The following is a 20,245-nucleotide window of genomic DNA, read 5'->3' on the forward strand; positions in this document are numbered from 1 at the left end:
GTGTGACTGACTTACAGTGGATCCAGTGGATTTAATTTTAACCCCTCCTTTGTTTGATTTCAGTCTGGAATGTCATTGCCATCACTGTAACCACTGTAGCATGACTAAAATGGGTGCAGGGAGGACAGTTAAGTAGATTATATGAACACGTAGTAGTCAGGAAGTATCCATGAATGTGATAGAAACATCACAGTTAATGCAAAGTGCTAGATCCTAGTTCTGTGGCTGGGTGTGAACATTTTTTTCAGCCACTCGAGTTGCATCTCTTTAGTGATGGCATTCTTAGTGAGATACTTTCACTCAAAGTAAAAATCTAAATTATTGGATGCATTGCCACATCACACAAATTCAGTGCCCCCACAAGATGAACCCTAAAGACACAGTTCCCCTTACTTTTCAGCTAGTATCAAAGTCTTCACTTTTCTAACACACAGCTCGTAGGATAATTACTTAATTACTGTCAACCTTAGCAGACCATAATTGGAACACTGTGATATTAGCATGCTGACATGCTAATCATTAGTCTGCTGCACAGATCAATTATGCTAAATGTGAGTGTAATTCTTTTATATTTGATATTATTTACAGTCAAAATCTGAAAATGTACAGCTCTACTTCGTGTTAGCCTATTTGTTTGACTAATAGGCTAATTATTCATATATTTCAATCATTATAAAATGTCAACACAGAGCTTTCTTATTAGAAATGTAGGATTTATCTGCAGCATACAGGAGTTTAAAGACACTGTGAAGTTTCCCAATATTGAATCTAACATGTTGGACTGGACTGGTACCAGTCTGTACAAAGGAATAAAGATTGTTGAAGTTCATGTGCAAGTACAATTAAAAAAAGTATAAACATAGTGTGTAAAAATCAAATGCCATGTATAATATAGGCCTTCCATTGCCCCATTACAAGTCATATAATACATGTGAAATGCAGATGGCCAGTGCATAAATTATTCTCTATTAATGTACATTATATACAAGTCAGATCCACTAAACAGTCTGTTCTGTCCTTCTTGGATCAGGGCGCTCATCGGTTTCTGTGCTGGCTGTTGAGCTCGTTGAGGATCACATCCATACTGGGGTCTTCATCAGCTGTGATTGTTCTGTCTTCAAATGGGCTACCTGTAACACAGCACTTCTTCATTATTTCTAATAGATAAAACATGTGAAGAACTATTTTTGCAAAAGCATCATTAAATTGACCACACATTTAGTTCGTCTGAAATCATAATATAAATATTAATATTATATTATTATATGATAATGTTGCACTCCACTGACTGCCTTGTTTTACAATTTTAAGCCAGTGAGCATTCGTCAAACATCAGAACAAACACATGTTAATTCAAGGTAAATTGGGATACTATATTAAATGAGCTGCAGCAATAGATAAAACCTGTTTATGACCCACTTTTGCAGATTGAGCAAATCCTGCTACTAAGACTTACCTAAAGCTTATTAAGTGTATGAATCAGTAGTCTAATCGTGAGTCTCACTGTTATGAGTTACTAAACATCTCACATCAGGTGGATGTAACTCCCACAATTACAATGGCAGACTGTCTTCACTTACCAATGCCATTAAGCTCTGAAGAGTCGCTGGCGAGGAAAGCAGAGGAGCTGGATGAATTGTTGGAATTTGCGGAGTTGGAGGAATGAAGAGATGTTACTCTGGTCACCGATTGCCTTTTCACAGTCTTCTGTGTTGCAGTGCGACTCCATTCTGTGAAAAGAAATTCAACAAGATAGGTCAAATGCAAATTAGGTCAGTGTCCTTGACCAAGGCACTGGCTTAGATCTGGAGTTGGTCCCTGGGTACTGTACAGTGGGTGCACACTGCTCCCAGTACTTAGGATGGCTTAAATGCACTGGACAAATTTCACTATGCCGTGCATTATTGGTGTATAAGGTTGATTTAATTCCATTGAATCTTTTACTTTGAAGGAACAGATATCCACATTCAAAGGAATCAGAAACCAAACAGAAGTATACATGAGTGTGTAAATGAAATGTGAAGTGGACATCTCTAACCTGAGTTCTCTGCTAGTCTCATTCTGCCACAGCACAGGTAGGTCCTCCACTGCTTCCTCACATTTTCCTTCACCGCACAGTGGAACACAAATATAAAGAAACCTACAAAACAGAGAGAGCATTTTTTTAAAGATACACCAAACGTTTTACAATGTGGAGTACAGTGTGTGTCAGTGTGGACATGGAGGTAACAGACAAACAAACACTTGAGAGCCTATGAAAAAATACTTTTTAATTAGCATTACAAACACATTTGGGTCATATTGGTGTGTCCACCGGTACACAGTTGGTCTACGTTTGTCGTATTGAATTGTTTTATAGTTGTCTGGACCTGCAGTTTTGCAAGAGATGATTTTTCTTTAGGGCTCAAGTTTTTTTTAAACTATCAAAGTGAAAAAAGGTTGACTTATTTGAAAGACAATACGAGGGCAAACGTTAAAATTATTACCTAAAACGTCTGCAGTAAACATCAATTAGAGTTTACAGGGCAATTTAATTTTTGACTATGACCTACTGTAGTTGTGCACACGCGCATTTTCTTCTTTTCTTACGCATGAGGAATTACTACTGACATTTGCCAGCCTCATGTACCCTTGTTAGTTTTATAACCATACCAAGTGGTTCAGATATTCTGGCTAAAGTCTTAGCATGTTGTACAACCAGTCTGATGCAGTTTCTTTCCCTGTTGGAATTGTATTGCCATTGCCAAGATTTAAGCAATCCTTTGGTAAATAAAATGTCCCAAAACCGATTAAAATGATGGCCTAATCTGAGTTACCCAAATCCAATCTACCCAAACTGAAATATGGTTTTTCTTTTTACCTTTCACCTTACCTGTCAAAAATTATGTGTAAATGACCATAGAGTACTGGTTAAAATGAACACAGTATTATGTTATGCAGTGATTTTTAGTGTGTACAAATAAAAGACACAGTAAAGTTGTAATACGCTCAAATCGTCCTCCTTTTCCTCTGGAGCCCCTCATGGTTACAAAAATGACTGTACCCAGGCTTTACTTGAACCACTATAATGTAAACAACCAGACCCAAATGAGTCAACTCACCTTGCAAGGAGTTAAAGATGGCAAAAAGGTACATGAATGGCAGGTTAACAGGCCCCCAGGCAAAAAAGGCAAAGCCCCAAGTGAGGCCCAGGAGGATGGTTATCCCCGCCACACTGCGCGCATCCTGCATTGTGGTGCGGTGACTCGCATTGTGAGGGTTCTGCCTCTTTATCCGACACAGCTGCACCAACACCACAGTAAACATGACGAGGTTGAAGAGAAAAATGACACAGAAATAGGCCACCACTGCCACATAGAAGGCGATGTCATTTTTCAGCCAGCAGCTGTGGGAGAAAATAGGGTGGAGGATGGTGGACAATTAAAGGGTTGGTTTTGTGCAGGTTATATATCATGTATCTTGGTATTTGTGGAATATTTTTAGTTTGTGTAGATTAATGTTCATGTAACTGCAGATAAACTGTCGAAAGACTCACAAGCCATCACTGGTGCCATCAGAAAACTTCCCATAGGAGACAAGGCCGTAGTTATCCTTGTCAATCGCAATGACAATAATGACCACAATCATTGGGACCCCCCAGCCGACCAGAGAGAACTTGAGCATGTAGTGTGATATGTAGCTATTGAAGACTTTCACAAGGGCCAGGTACATGTGGACAGCCTCAAGTCCCATCCAGGTGAAGGTAACAAGCAGGAAGTAGTGAAGGAACCAGGCAGTGGAGATGCAGAGGCCCACGGCGTCCGGGTAGAGCGCCAGCCACGCATCCACCAGGAAGACCAGGTTCAGCAGCAGCAGTGCCATACACAGCTGGATTAGGATTTTGGATGGAATGTCCTTACGCAACTTCCTGCAGTGTTCAAATGGTGAAGACAACATTAAACATCTCAGTCACCTGTCACATGCATTTGTGAACTCTAGTGGTAATAAATAACAGTCGGAGGGACAGAATAATATATCTCTTATATATGTTGTAATTTGGTTGGTGTAAGAATGCAGCTTTCACCCTTACATGTTACAGTTGCACAGGCAAGTTTTTGTTCAGCATTGTACATAACAAGATGATATGCCATTTGGCATGGAATTTAAAAAGTTGAGAAATGTCTTTTAGATTAGGTCTGCACTGTTTTAGCATTGGGTAACTAAAAGAGACAAGAATCTAAGACACTTAAAACCATAAATGAGTTTAAAAAATGTTCTTGTAACATGGCCAGAAACCAAAGTGTTTAAAAATATATTTTTGGGGGATTTCTGGGATAGCTGGAGATAAACAGGAAAGGGGAGGGGAAGGGGGGATGACATGCAGCAAAGGGCCACATATTGGACTCTAACCCACTGCAGCAAGGACTCAGCCTTGGTACATGGGGCGCCAGCTCTATCAAGCGAGCTATCAGGGTGCACCAGGAAGTGTTTAAACCTTGGTGACCATTCATGCTACTTCAGCTATAATTGCTGCATGTTGGATATGTGTAATTTATCTTATGGCTCTCACCCAAAGGCCAAGTAGGTGAGGAGCGTGATAGACAGGAAAATGGCAGAGATTCCACAGCCAATATACGTGATAAAGGTAAGGATGGTGGCCTGGAGACGACTGGTTAAAGGCTCTCTGGAGAGGTCCTGTAGGAAAAAAAAGAAAACAAAGTTAGAGACGAGTGGAATTGTGTTTAGAATTAGGATTGGAAGTATTATTGTTATTTTCACCAAACAAAAGGATGCAAGAAAGCGATCTGAAAAATGATCTTCTTCTTACCAGCAGGATAGCAAAGCTGGTTAAATGGTTGCAGCCACAGATTGTCTCATTGTCTGTGCTGTTTTGGACAGAACAGCCATTTGAATTCCAACCACCTGATCCGTCTGCCAGTAAAAACACAGATGCACCATCATTTCATGTTTTGTTTTTTGTATATTCACTTAATTCTGATTTACTGTCCATTATTATAAAGCTTACCATTGAATGTGAAGTCCCAGAAAACACATTTAGCCACAAAGTTACCCTGTAGTTTGGGAAAAAGCACAAGAGTTTGTATCAGTTTATGATCTCTAATCATGTTTTTTTTTCTCTGTTGAGAGTGACAGCTGCTACTCCTACAACATGTTTGTGGCCTATCTGTATTCTGTTTTTGGCAAACAGACTCACTGGAACGGGCTCTGTGTTCCTCAGGTGAATTACAACATCGTCCTGCAGTCCTGTGATTGACAGGTTGGCCACACTCGCTCCCAGGATCCCACTATTAAGTTTGCGTTCTCCCAAAGATTTATCCTGTATGGTCGTGTGGAGACAACATAAGAAACGATTGTAAAGACAATCTTTCAGTTTCCTTTAAAACACAAAACCAGGGATTTATAATTGATAAAAGTAAGATATTTGCTTCTCCTTGAATAGGGATGTTGAATGTACAGACCTGGAACACTGTGCTCTTCTGGTAGAAATTGAACTGGACTCTGGAGACCAGCTGCTGTTGCTCGGAGGTTAGGTCCTGTGTGAGAGAGGGGGGCAGCCTGATGGAGCCCTGTGGGATGGAGGAGTCTGCTCTCACACTCCTTCTGAGCCTGGGATCCCCACGGACCTGCAACACACATGGGACATGAATAAAGGGACACACAGGCTTAACAGCTAGATTTTATTATCGTAGACTTCAATACCACTTTTTCATTTGGGGCAACTGTCCAATCAGTCCATCAGTGATCACTATTTGCAATAGCTGGGCTGTGATAGCTCAACTAATTTCTTCTTCAAAATGTTGCTACATGTACAAAACAAGTTTAATCCCAGGATAAACACATAAAAGTCATATTAAAAAAATCACGTCATTGTGATGAAAGGAAGTAGGTTGCCAGACTTTCTGACCCAGTTTACCTCACTGAATTTTTTCATGCAGAAGCAGCAAAATCCTTCCACATTTGTAGAATATACTGAATTCCAGACTATTTATTAATGCAAGTATTTTTTAACTTTGAGTTTATTGTTGAATTCTGAGAAATTCACCGTTTAGAGCAAATGGCCGCAGCAACCCCGGTTCGAATCCGGGTCACGGCAGAAATTGGAACCTGGTCAACTTTTGTGCCGTTTCTCTGCTTCCGTTTACATATCAAACTGTGCTCAGCATCAACATCAAGCTCTACTCAGTATCAAAATCAAAGTGTACTCAGTCAAAATATCAGACAGACGCAAAAAGGAGCAAAGTTAAGGTACCCGTAGCCTCAGCTTGACGCAGCACACGCTTACATCAGCCGGTTTATTTCCTTTTTGTCGGCGAAAGATCAGCAGGTGATCTAAAAGGAAACTCCCCGTCGGGGAATCGAACCCGGTCTTCCGCGTGACAGGCGGAGATACTGTCCACTATACTAACGAGGACTAATTTGGTGCGCATAATTTGTGTGCAAATATATGTATTTACAGATTATGTGTTGGAGAAGATATTTGTTACCATTAAGGGTGAAGTAGAACATTTTGGAAATCATTTGCAACAGACACTTTTCTAAAGCAGACAATTTTACTTGTAATAGCAGGTACAACATAATGAATACCAGGATACTGAAACTTGTACACCTAAATCAAAAGCTCAAACGCAGCTATCAACATCATTCATATCATTAATTACACTTTCATGCTGTGGCATGTCAGTGTTTCTGTGGTAAAAAAAACGCTCGACTTGCTCTTCCACTTGCAGAGTTTTAAGATGGTCCAGAGTTATTGACTCTCAACTGCCTGTATGAAAATGTAGCTGCAGGTCCTTTAAGTTATACATTAAGTATAGTACAGATATTTTAATAGTACCAATATAGTATTATAGTAACCAATACAACAGTCTAAAAATACACTAAAATACAACTAAAATTCCTGCATTCAAAAATGCTACTTAAGTAAACGGATGGAAATATTATCAGCTAAATGAACGTAAAGTATTAAAGTACAAGTACTCCATTCTGCAATAACATGTCCCCTGTGGCTGATATATTATTTATGTATGACATTGTTCGATAGTTAATAGTGATGAATCAGTGTGTAAGCTGCAATTTACGTTTTTCTTCAACCTAAACATAAATAAAATTACTCAGTGGGGATTCCTTTAAACAAAAAAAATACAATACTTCACAGAGATGTAATAAACTGACTATTCACGTAACACTACCTGTACATTATTGGGTCTGAGATGAAAAAAAGGTTTCCTGGAAGTTGGTGGCCATCTGCTGGTTTCACAGACACGAGCAACAGCTGGGGGACAAGAGGGCTCTCAGGCTGGTCGTCAAGCCGACCAGCTTTTAACGCCACTGTGTCAAACATCCCTATAATCCTGATGAAAAAGAGAAATGCTATTATGCAAAGTAATAATCATTTCTAATATTTGCAGAGCCAATACAGTTATATTAATGGTTCCCAGGCCCTGGGCTGACAGTAGCAGGCTCTTGAACATTTGCTATTAGGAAGTGATATGATTAAATTAATAATTATATGAAATGTAGCTTTATAGGCTATTATATGTTACTTTTGTGGTAAATACTTAATCCATAATTACAACGTTCCAGCATTTGAATCTGTGAGGCCACTGGTCCACATTCATGGTGAACTCCACAAACAGACTAATGAGAGACCCCCTGTCTAACTTTATTTTCCACCTCTGTGTAGTAACAGGGTGTGGAGAACAAATTAGCTCAGCTATTATGCGCTCCCCGGGAGGGTCTGCAACAAGAACGGTCAATATAAAAATGGCTCGAGGGCCAAAAAGAGTGAGTAATATCAACTGATTCCCCTAATTTATACACATATTCGAGAAGATGACGTCAAATAAAATCATCTGTAACCTGTTGGAGGAGTCCGCAGAGTGTCCTCAGCAGAAGCACCCAGCTAGATTGCTGACGATGTGGACAGAGGTTTTCCCCCAAGTGCCAGGCTGACGTTCGGGCCTGATAAAAGATTCTTCCAGCTGGCGAGACACCAACGCTGATCCACCTGCTGGAAGTTCAGATTGGACAGCATCCCTGGTCATCTCAAGAAAGCTGCATTGCTTGGCTTCAGCGTAATCAAGAGCATTTAAAGGGACTGCATAATGATGGCTCAAATGTTGCACAACAGAGTTGTAGGCAGTCTGAGGTGATATACAAAGCCTGATCTGTGTTGTTGGGCTCTCTGATAGGGTCACCAGAGACATTCATCGGTGGCTTGTACGCTGTGTTGAGTGTTGCCTGTGACATTATGGAGCAGTGGTGGTGGGCATTCGGGGCCTATATTGTGTGTTGAGTGTTGCTGTGACATTAGGAGCAGTGGTGGTGGCATTCGGGGCTATAGTTGTTGTGTTCAGTGGGGATGATGTTACATTTACAGACGAGGTGGTGGTGTTAGGTTGTGCAGTTGTCACATTTGGGCTGGGTGTGGTAAACGGCCGTGGAACACACTCCTCTTCCAGCAGCACAAGCACATTTTGTCCATTTTGGCTATAAAGAAAAAGGACAAATTAAGATAAGAGCAGAGGTATTTGTGTTACATTTTTATCAACAACAATGTGCAGAGGTGGAAAGAGGATAATACAAACCAATTAAGGATGTCAGACTCTTCCATAGTCATACAAAAGTTAGCAGGCTTTATGTTGACTTCAACATATGTTAGTGGGGAATTTAGTGGATTGTCGCTGTAATTTCCACAAATTGCTGTGTGACATACAAGACAAAAACACAAATTAGAAGTTTTACAGGACACAGGTGGTTATTTTCTTGACTGTATGAATTGATGTTGAATGGACCCGCTGACTTCCCATAATTATTATACAAACCTGCTCGAGTCACCAGTCCGTTGTAACTGATTTGTTTCTCCAACTGAATCACATTCATCACAGCCTCCGCCAGAAGGCATATAGGAACCTTGTTGGCAAAGCCTAAAATAACTTTGCAACTTTTAACACAAAAAAATCAGAAGAGCAAAAGGTTTCAGTCACTTTAAATCTATCAGTGCATAGAAAGGTTGTTCCTTCAAAGCTAGTAATATTATTAGACTCACTTTATTGGTAGGCTTCCACAGATCACAATGGCATCCTGAGTAGAAATGTACATTTTAATTAAACTGTTAAATAACAGAACTAAATATATAGGAAAAAGATACTGAGTGGTTACTGAGTAGATGTGCAGATGTGCTCAGCTTGTCGATGGTCTTGATAGATTTTGCTCCTCAACTAGTTACTGTGTATTGTATTGTCTCATCACATGATGAAATGGAGACGTCAACATACATAATACCCAGCAATCATTATTGCATATCTGCATGTGACAAAAGTACAATCAAAATATTCATATTCATGTCATAGTTCATGTAGAATAAGCAGATAACTGTGTTAAAGATGGCTACTGACTACTATTTTAAGGATAATTAATTATAAGTTAATGATAAAGTAATGACTCTGTACTCAGTAACCGCTCAGTATGAGGCATAAATAAATAAAAAATGATGAAGTAAATGAGGGACCACTTAGCATCTTCTCAGTATTATGTATCACATTACTTTAGCGGGCACAAAAACATTAACTAATGTTTAAGTAATTAGTAATTAATGAGTCGTTACTATTTTTGTGACGTTCGCTGGCTGAGTTAATCAGAGTTAATGGGGAATGACTCCTGGAGAAAGTGGCCAGTGTGATCAATTCACAGATATTCATGAACTAATTATTACCTAATAATAATAAATAATCCATTCATATAAGAGTCTGTTGAGTCTGTTGTAATCATTACCTACTATATAGTCTTCCATTAGGAATTATAAGGGTATGTAGTATCAGTTCAAGTATGATTCATCAATTATCAAGTTGTTCCAGATTCATTCGTCACTCTTAATTAACAAATCATTAACTACTTTTGATTAGGAGTTACTCATTAACTAATTGTTCATTGTTTAACATGTTGTGTCCCTTATTGTACAGTGTTACCAATAGATTAAGTAAAGTCTATGCTACAGTAAAAGATACATTTCCTTTAAAACAAATCAAAAAGGCATATTAGTTCACCTCTTACTAATTTTACTTAATATGGACAGAACAGTTTGAGTACATCTGAACTGGTTTTGCAAACAGTCATAGTAGAAAAGGGGGAAGGTTTAAGTAAAGAATGATTACCTTGTATTCAGATGCAATGATGGACAATGGACATGAAACACTGCAACGCAACATTACAAAGATTGTGATTTATTTTAAATGTGATGAAAGGGTACGTAAAGAACATATGACATTTAATTTGGATATGCTTAAAGAATGGCAAAACTCACTTTGGAGCGCATGCTGGTGGATGTGTTAATTTATTAATCTGTAAATATTTAAGAGATTATGACAAAAGTGGACAATTAAAGACAAATAAAACACACACATACACATACACATGTATACATGTTCTATGTGTGCATGTAAACTTACCAGGGTCGAGATATTTAAATCCTTCATTGTGGGATCATTTAATATTACATTGAAAGTATAGTATGCATCTAAAAACAAACAAACAAAAAATAAATTAACTTTTACATTAGTTTTCAGACGATATCTAATTAGATAACAATCTGGTGGTTTTGTGATGTGGCACTCACCAGTTCTTTTGCAGTAAGCAGAGCAGCTGCAGCTGTCGTTCTCCTTATCTGAAACATGCAACAAGCATGTTGGTTTAATGTATTCAAATGTCAGTGTGAACAGAACCACAGCCCTTCAAATGCTTCATACAGTATTTAACTTATCTTACTTTACTATACAGTTTGTGGCACTGTGCCATAATTTAAAAGTTGACTGAGGAGAAAAGAGACTAAATTGAAAATGGGCAGTTATCAGATCTTCAAGCTCTTGGTACTTTATACTTACTGTACAGATATGAGAGTGTTATCTCTCAGCCATAAAGCAATAAAGTGTATTTCCCAAAATAATTAACTTAATTCCTTAAAAGCCTTGAAATAGCTTTACAGCTTCCAACTGGTCTCATAATTTAAGGGAAGGAATACTTCCTTTACTTTGTTTGATGTTAAAGGAAATCAGAACTCACCTTCACATTGGGTTGAGTTGTGTTGAACAACCGTATATACAGGCCCAGACTCATCACTGTCGAAAGATAACCACATTTGATAAACACAATAAGTGTGTAGCACCCAGTAACCTCATAAAATGTTACAAAAATGCAAAGGCAATACATTACATGCAGATAATGCTTTAGAAAATACTGCTGTGGTTAGAAATGGGAAGAAATACCAAACATCTTACCATGCTGCACCAGTTTGACCAGTATAAATGCAACTGTTTTCCTCCAGTGGATTGCTGTTGCACTCATTTTGCAGCTCACCTGTTCACAGAGGGTTAATTACATTATGCAAAGTTATTAGGTAGGTTAATTCTGTATTTCAGAGTATGCAATACTCACTCGTCCTGTCTGCTTTTTTCCCCAGCACAGTGATGTTAGAGGATGTTTTGCTGGCCGCACAGAGTGTGCGGAGGATACAGCATGGAGGTACGCTCTGCTTTAGCTTCAGCATCAGAGTACAGTTGGTGTTTCTGAAGTATAAGGTCAGTGTTAATAATGTTAACGTTCTTTACACTTGTTTAAGTCATTTGAAAACAGTTTGTTTTGTCACTTACCTTATTGCGGTCTCCATGGCGCAGGTCACCTCAATTCCCTGTTAAAACATAAATAAATCTTGATATAAAAAATCCTTCTATCCACGTACTGTCACACACAGATACATGTAAAAGTTAACTTACTTGAAATAAGCCAGTTGTGTTGTCACTGGTAACCCCACTGAAAAATAAAGTGAGACAACATTAATGAGAAACAAAATTGCTTTAAAGCAAGTCTATATAACTTTAAAAAAGTTTTTTTTTTTCTCTTACAAACACATGCTTGCGTAATTTAATACCCCCTGTGGTTTTGTTACTACAGTGTCTGGTATGACCACTATACTATACAATGGATATTTCAGCGGCTTTATGGCAGAAGCAAATTGAGTGACTCAAGAGGGTAATAGGAAGTGAAGTAATATTCATTGTGTCATCATCTTGTAATCACTGTTCAGCTAAATAAATACTCTCACCTTAAATCATAAATACAACAAATCACATACAAGGTAGTTGTTCCTAGAACCTTTCACAAAAAAATATGAAGTTTGAAGTTTAGCACAGCATAATTACAACCGTTAGTTTTTCAATTCAATTCAATTCAATTTTATTTGTATAGCGCCAAAAACTGCCTTTTAACAGGCAGGAAACCTAGGACAGACCCTTTCGGCTCTAGTGGTGGTCATCTGGCCTTGACTTAATGCCTGTTATTTTTCCTATTCAGTGTAGAAAAAGAAGCATTTTTGTACTAAATCACAAACAACACAAACAAAAGAGTGAGTGGTAGTCACCCTTTAATTCATTTATTTATTAATTTTATGAGAAATCATTGTAGTGATACCTGGTTTGTGGCACAGCAGCAAGAATCTCACGAGCTACTCGTTTGACTGAAATGGAATTTTCTCCAATTCCGGGCACCTGTATGATCACACTGGAATTGAGCAAAGAGATCACTGCGGTTAACTGATTTGCTGCAGCAGCAGTTGTGCTGACGGGTGTGCTTACGGGTTGTAATGTTTTTAAGGGTTGCAGCCGCAGTTGTTCTGACGGGTGTAACGTTGTTAAGGTTTGCAGCCAGCAGTTGTGCTGACGGTTAACGTTGTTAAGGTTGCAGCAGGCAGTTGTGCTGACGGGTTTGTAACGTTGTTAAGGTTGCAGCAGCAGTTGTGCTGACGGGTTTGTAACGTTGTTTAAGGTTGCGCCGCAGTTGTGCTGACGGTTTGTGAAAAAATTGTTGTTGTTGCAGCTGTAGTTTGTGTTGTTGGCTTAGTACACGCTGTTGATGTTGCAGCGTGTTGTGTTGTTGCTAGTAACCACTGCTGTTGTTGCAGCTGTAGTGGTGTTGTTGGTTAGTAACGCTGTTGTTGTTTGCAGCTGTAGATTGTGTTGTTGCTTAGTAAACACTGCTGTGATGTTGCAGCTGTAGTTGTGTTGTTGCTTAGTAACATGTTTTTGCAGCTGTAGTGGTGTTGTTTGGTTTAGTAACGCGGTTGTTGTTGCAACTGTAGTTGTGTGTTAACTTAGTAACAACAGGTTGATGTTGCAGCTGTAGTTGTGTTGTTGCTTAGTAACACTGTTGTTGATTGCAGCTGTATGGTGTTGTTGTTTAGTAACCTGTTGTGTTGCCAGCTGTAGTTGCGTTGTTACTTAGTAATCGCAGTGACGTTGGCAGCTGTAGTTGTGTTGTGTTTGTTAGTAACACTGGTTGTTGTGCAGGCTGTAGTGTTTGGTTGTTTAGTAAACGCAGTTGTTTGTTGCAGCTGTAGTTGTGTTTGTTACTTTAGTAACACAGTGACGTTGCAGCTGTAGTGTGTTGGTTGCTTAGTAACGCAGTTGACGTTGCAGTGTAGTTTGTGTTGTTGCTTAAGTAACGTTGTTGACGTTGCAAGCTGTAGTTGTGTTGTTGCTTTGTAATTGTTGCTGCTGTCGTGTTGAGTGGTCGTCTCATATGATGCCTTGCAGATGTATGTTTGTGGGAGGTAAGGATAGGGCAGTTGTTTCTTTCATGGTTTTGGAGACAGCAGCCTCTCCAGGTTTTTTGGGAACACCTGGACGCTAGCTGAGAAAAAGAAACGAACTCAATCATATTTAATCATAAGATATAAACATATATAGCTATTATTTAATTAAACAACTAAGTTCCATAACCAGTTTTTCCATACCTCAGGCCTAAATTTCTGATGCCGTTCTTCTCCTTTCCATGTGACATCCACGAGTGACATGAACAAAGTAGTATACTCCATAAGGAAGGACAACAGAAGAAGTAAGGAGACAGTTTTAAAATATTCATAAATAAGTGAAGCAGATACCAAGTACTACCCTGGTCCTGTATTAGCCATAAATTGTAACCAATAGCAACCAATTTTAAAAGCTTGTGTCAGCAGTTAGTAACACAGGCTTCTGTCTTAAACTTGGTATTCTTAAAACCCAAGCTGATAACCTAGATTATCCACATCCCAGAACCACAGAGGAATTATACAGCTAGTTTTCACAGGTTTCATGATTAGTAAAGTGATTTTCATATTACATTTTGTAGTAAAAACTTAGCCTCATTGTACTGTAGCTACTGCGCTGTGATTGGGTCGAAATCGCTGTACTGTACTACTGCGCTGTGATTGGTTGAAGATCACTGTACTGTAGCTACTGGCGCTGTATGGTCGAAGGTTCAGCCTTTGGCTGAATGAATTTAGGCAGCGTAATAAAGGGGAGCGTGTCAGGACACCTGTCAATACAAAAGTCAGTGGAAGCTTACACTACTGACTTGGGCCTGAATGAATTTAGCCCATTTCACATGGAAGATATTTCGATTATCCTGGGTTTTTTCTGGTCACTGTTTGGTGCGTTGCTGTCTAGGATTGCTACCTAAAATTCAAACAATATGTTTAAGGTTTTTAATAATAGTACTGTAAAAGATAGGGGGGGCTTAGCCCTGTTAGCCCATATATACCAGCCGTCCCTGATTTTTACACAGAATGAGGACTCCTCACCGTCAGTACGGGCAGGTAATTATGGGACTGTCAGCACTGTCAGTACTGTTTTAAGACAGAAAATATGTGAACCTGTCTGGTGGACTTACGCTTTAAAGTGACACTGTTAAACATTTTCAGCCATCATATTGTGTGGTGAAGCCAGCATTAAGGCAATACAGAGAAAATACCCCTTACTAAAGTTAAAATACTTGGGAATTTGGGTCACACGTGACTTTAAAGACTTCTCTAAAGCTAATTTCCCCCAACTGCTACTTATGCCTTGATTTTGAAAGGACTGGTGAAGATAGACAGGAAAGGGGGGAGAGGGAGTGTAAATATGATGCTACAGCTAACAACAGGTTAGCTTAGCTTAGTTTAGCGTAATCACTGAAAGCAGAGAGAAATAGCCTGACTGGATTTTTTACAGATTAAACAAACAAGATAATGTTTATTAGCGAGCTTTAGAGGTGCTAGTAAGTTCATTTTGCTGCCTTTAGAAAGAGCCTGGCTAGTTCTTCCAGTCTTTGTGCTAAGCTAAGCTAATCGGCTGCTCAGTTGAGAGATTGGTATCAATCTTGTCATCTACCACAAAAAAAAAAAAATTCCTCCACTGCTCCTGGATTCAACATCACAGAGTAATGATCATTTATCTCTACTGTGTGACATGTCTTGTGTCCTGTCATTAGTCTTCATCTGTTACTAAGACCTGCATGGATGAGAGAGGTTTGGATTGAACAGGTTGGTTTTCATTTTCAACCAGTGACTCATTATAATAGATGGTTGCAGCAGCAGTATGATGAGAAAAGACTGGAGGACAGGTTGTGAGTGACCGTTGCAGTTAAATGAATATTTTTGGCCCTCTCTGATTACAGACATTTCTACTGATATGGCAGTGAGTAGGATGGGTTGTTGTTTACCTGAAGTCGGTGCATTTGTTGTAGCAGAAAAAAGGGAAGGAGCAGCAGATGTGTGATTACAGGAAGCCTGACCTGATGGGGGGGACAACAAAGAGGAAATTCAAACTTCATTTATATAACTTCAGTTTAATGATTATGACCTACAGCCATAACACTGTATAGCACTGACACTGGACATTTACACATGAGAATGTCTTAATTCAATTCAGTTCAGTTTTATTTGTATAGCCCCAATTCATAACAAAAGTTATCTCTTTTTAAATAGAGCAGGTCTATAAAATTATGGAGAAACTTCCTTTTAGGAGGATAAAACCTCAGACAGACCCTGGCTCTAATTTACAATACTACATTTAATTAATGAATGTATAAAGGTTTGTTGCAGATTTTAAAGACAGATACTTACAGTGGTATTTGATAATGGGTAAATAAATAAATAAAATGAAACAGAATTGTTCCGCCTTCCTATTTAAAGAAGTTACAGTACTGTGAAGTTTTGTGTGATTGGGAAGCAGACAACAATCAGACAAGAACAACAGGTTATGGAATAAATTGTGAAAGAAAGTACATTCATTGTGTGTGTGCGTGCATGTGTTACATGACAAACGTTGAATGACTGGCATGTCAGACATTACAGTTTATAAATAGAGGTGCAGAGTTGTCCGTCCAGATAAGATAACAGAAGCTGCTGCTCCATTGTGTACAAAAACAGCCTTTTTTTGTTTTACTCTAACTTGTCATAGCTGATGTCAGAGCATACCTGCCAGTAGGACGACCAGCAGCTGTACGTACAACCAGTGTGGATGTCTGATATATGAGCTGGGCTTCTTCATTCTGTAATACAACAAAAAAGGGTTATTGACTTAGATGAAATGAAACTGTCTGAAAAAGCTCAACTATAGTGACATTTTTTGATTGTACACATCAGTTCAAAGGAGTGAAAGAGTGAGTCATACAAAAAACTTCTCAGGCATAATCATGAACAACTCTTCCCATCACACCCCTGCTAATGTCTGCTTTCATTAGCCTTCCCTGTAAATATGTCTGAAAGGTTTTATGTTTGCTTCTGAACATTCGGACAATTAACCATATCTTGCAATGTCCTGAAAAAAATAATAATGAATCATGTGAAATTAATGCTTGAATGCATTCCTGTTCAGACACACCTCTGAGTATAATCGGTGTACAAACACATTACCTTTATCACAGCTTTGGGAAACACTAATATATAGAGAGTAGCACATACTGTACTGTATAGACACACATGGTGAATGTTTGCTTGGGCCAGAATGTTTCAGAGGTGTTTACATCTTTAGTGACGCAGTGCTGTTACCATGCAGTGAATGAAACAGTGCTGTGGGAATAGAAGTTTCAGTTAACTTTAACTGCCTTCTTTTCTATTTTAAACATTTGTGTTGATGTATTTAAAAATCACAAAGTAAAATTAAATAAAGCAACACAATATGTGGACTGATTCTACAGATGTTTTACTTAAAAACCAAAACAGGTGGTCCAGACATATCAACAGAAATAAAATTAAACTTCATATAATGAGATGTAGCAACAGTAAAGTACAGGTTGATAGACTACATGAGTGACTATAAAGATTTGTGGTTATTTTAGTATCAGTAAAAACATTCACTCCCTCTCACGGCGAGTTTCACAAACATCTTCAAAAAGTTTCCTGGATGGAGCAGACAGATTGTCAAGTTGAAGCCATGTTAATGTGTGATATTCAAAACTAAGAGCGACTGAAGAGAGGAACAATGTTGTCTTGCCTCACAAATCCAGAAGTTTTGTGTAAGTTTGTAGAATCTGTGGACCCATCTTTCCTTAGAAAGTTTTCTTCAGCCCCTTAATGTGATCTGAGCATCACTGTTCCACCACACTGTTGCTGATACATGCTTTCATATATTCTTAGACAGATTATCAGTAACTGCACATAATACTTAAGTATAGAAAAGTAATATTAAACAGTATATTCACAAAGCAAAAGAATAAAAAAAAACAAAGATAATTTGACAAAAAGGAAAAGAAACAAACAAAAAAGTGATTAGGTTGGTGGTTTGAATCAAGAAATAAGGAAGTTCAAGTATAAAGGCACTGAAGTTATGTCTGTGTATCTAAATAGATGAGCCTGATAAGTAATCCTAAATTAAGATCTGCCTGATTTGTGGGATGATCTGTGATTGGAATTAAGGAAAAGGAGACACACCACCACCACAACTTTACCTGACAGCCTGCCAACCTGAAGGTCCGTCAGAACTCCCGCTGGGAACTTTATTTTCATTTTTATGGAACATAATTATCCTTGGGCTAAATCCAGCACTTGAAAGAAAAGCCAAACCCCAACACGTTAGATATTCCTCCTCTTAATCGACACTGCTGCTATTGCTGTTAGCAGGCTGCTGTGTGAGTTCACTGTGAGAGTGTGTTTCTCACACAGGATCAATAGCTGTCACATGTGGCACGCCCCTAATACGCCAACCTGAACAGGTGAACATTGCACGCATTCACTTTACCTCAAGTAAGTCTCACTCAACAATTGTCCTTCTAATGAACTGGAAATTAGTGGATTTTATACAAGATCAGAACACGCGCACTGTGCTGTACTATCACGCAGGACAATTCCTGTACACCACTAATTTCCATGTATGTTTTCTGAAAGGGAAGAGATTGAGGTTTTTCTATTTTTGTTTGGCAGTAAGGGTGCGCCTCAGGGTGTGGCCTAAGTCAGCCTGTGACTGTGCTGAGTGACAGACGTGGTTATGAACAAGTGTTTCCAGGGTAACACTACAGAGCTGAGAGTCCTGGTGTTGAGACATTTTACTGTTGCGTCAGAAGAACTTACGCACCTGCAGCAGTCTGTAATGTTATGCACCTGCTTTTCAGGACCCTGAATGGGAGAGACTTGTCTGTCACGCACCGCCACATCGGCACTCATTAACATAACACACAGACACACACACACACACACAAACAAATGATTTCCTCCATTATTGTGACTCTATAACCTGTATTTAGCTAAGCAAACACCATATTTAATACAGTTACACCCTGAAGATTACGCTCACCTGGGCGTGTGTGCAGATGACTTAATATTGAGATTATCTTTAAAAGTCACATACAATGACTTGACTTGAGTATACAAGAAAAGGATGATCCAAAAAGAAAAATTAATAAGTAAATGTTTTAATAATAGATATAAAAAGCAACCAAACCTGTTATGGGATAAAAACAAAATAGTTTTGCGTCATAAATGGAAAGAAAACAGGACCTGCAGGCTTCCTCCGGAAGCTCAGGGGTCAAACTGCACTGCAGAAACAAACTAAATATTTTTAAATATAATCACATTTTCTTGTATTGAGCAAATTTGCCAGTGGGGTAAGTCAGTTTTGCTTGGCTATAATTCTTAAAACTAACATAAGAAGCCATTAAAAGACTAAAACTACAATAAAAAAAATATTTTATTTATTGTTTTATTTTTTTTGGTCACTTTATTGAGCTAAATTTAAGAAGTTGTACCTTAATCTAAGATTAATTATAAATAACAAAAAAGTGAAATGATTGTTCATTGTTACTTGTTTGTTAGCTGTAATATCTTATTAAGACAAAGTTAGATTTTTAAAAAAAAAAACAGATTCATTTTCTAACGCAAAACATGCTTTATAAGATTATTTTTCTTTTTAGTGCCTTACTTTTAATGCCTTTTTTACTTTCTTGATACTACTTTTTGTGTCATCAACTAATAAAAAGTTTTGCTGAACCAGTTTGAGTTTCCTGTAAATAAAAAAAAAATTAAACTGAGTAATACAAGTTGTAGTTCTCTATCTGTACACCAGGGGGAGTCTGGAGGACACAGTGATGGCAGAGCAGATCCAAATAGTTTCTTTCAACTTCAAAAACCTTAATCTTTGTAGGGCTCATTTATTCTGTTTGAAATTAGATAAGGGTGAATGTCTTTAACAGTTTAAGATTAAGCTGCTGGTCGTTGTGCATGATGTTTTTGTCAGATACTGCAGCATTCACAACATCTTCCGAGATCACTAAGTGCAGTCACACCCATACGTCATTACTCGTATGACAGACTACTGTGGCATCAAATAAACAGGGTGCTAGAGGAGTCAACAAGATTTGTATTACTGAAGCTCTGGCACGTCACTGTGGAGGATGTTTGTAACCTATGACAGGTTGTTTCTCTGCCTCTCTTTAAGCAGTTTGGGAGACAGACGCCTAGAGATCTGACAAGTTGCGCAAGCGGAATTATACTTCTTCCCATACCTTACCTTAAAGGTTTTATATATGAGTTGTAGAACATTAATATAGCAGCAAACAATTATCTGCTATGTAAAACTATTGATGAGTAATGGCGTCCATGAAAATGACGTCACTCTCCCTTTGCCCGTGTTGCTGTCCCAGCCTCTCTGTGTTTTGTCAGACCTGCATGTTAGTGCATGTGAGACCCTCCATGTACAACTGAGGTTGACTGAAACTGCTGTTTTTCTCATCTACTTCAGTGAATGAAGGATTTATTTTGACCAAACCATAATAGGTGATTAAAGACTGTAGTAAGACTAACAAAGATGTTATTGGTGAGTTTTTTTTTTCTGCTTTTATTTTAAATTACTGGTCTTGTCTGTTGAGTCTGGTCAGCCATTGTTTTGGTCTGAGATGCTGATGCTTTATAGCAAGTAAATTTAGTATATATAACATTTGAAGGTGTAAATACCCTTTTTAATTA

General features: G+C 38.4%; 1 protein-coding gene across 1 annotated transcript; it reads right to left on the reverse strand.

The window, feature by feature from the left end:
* Window positions 1-719: 719 nt before the first annotated feature.
* On the reverse strand, window positions 720-17,794 carry LOC118331803 (adhesion G-protein coupled receptor G2). The gene is given in 30 exon segments (XM_035666883.1): window positions 720-1,130; window positions 1,581-1,730; window positions 2,039-2,140; window positions 3,102-3,385; window positions 3,536-3,907; window positions 4,550-4,674; window positions 4,808-4,911; window positions 5,006-5,051; window positions 5,195-5,317; window positions 5,460-5,624; window positions 7,191-7,206; window positions 7,208-7,239; window positions 7,241-7,352; window positions 7,861-7,937; window positions 7,940-8,032; window positions 8,034-8,098; window positions 8,249-8,490; window positions 8,589-8,703; window positions 8,826-8,944; window positions 11,274-11,352; window positions 11,431-11,561; window positions 11,646-11,683; window positions 11,769-11,805; window positions 12,463-12,552; window positions 12,895-12,979; window positions 13,153-13,235; window positions 13,412-13,544; window positions 15,508-15,579; window positions 16,265-16,366; window positions 17,737-17,794. Coding segments are annotated over 30 exon segments (3,345 nt in total). The 3' UTR covers window positions 720-1,035.
* Between the last annotated feature and the right edge of the window lie 2,451 nt (window positions 17,795-20,245).

The sequence above is a fragment of the Morone saxatilis genome, unplaced genomic scaffold (genome assembly GCF_004916995.1).
Source record: "Morone saxatilis isolate NCDOM2014 unplaced genomic scaffold, NCSU_SB_2.0 Contig20, whole genome shotgun sequence".
NCBI classification, from domain to species: domain Eukaryota; kingdom Metazoa; phylum Chordata; class Actinopteri; family Moronidae; genus Morone; species Morone saxatilis.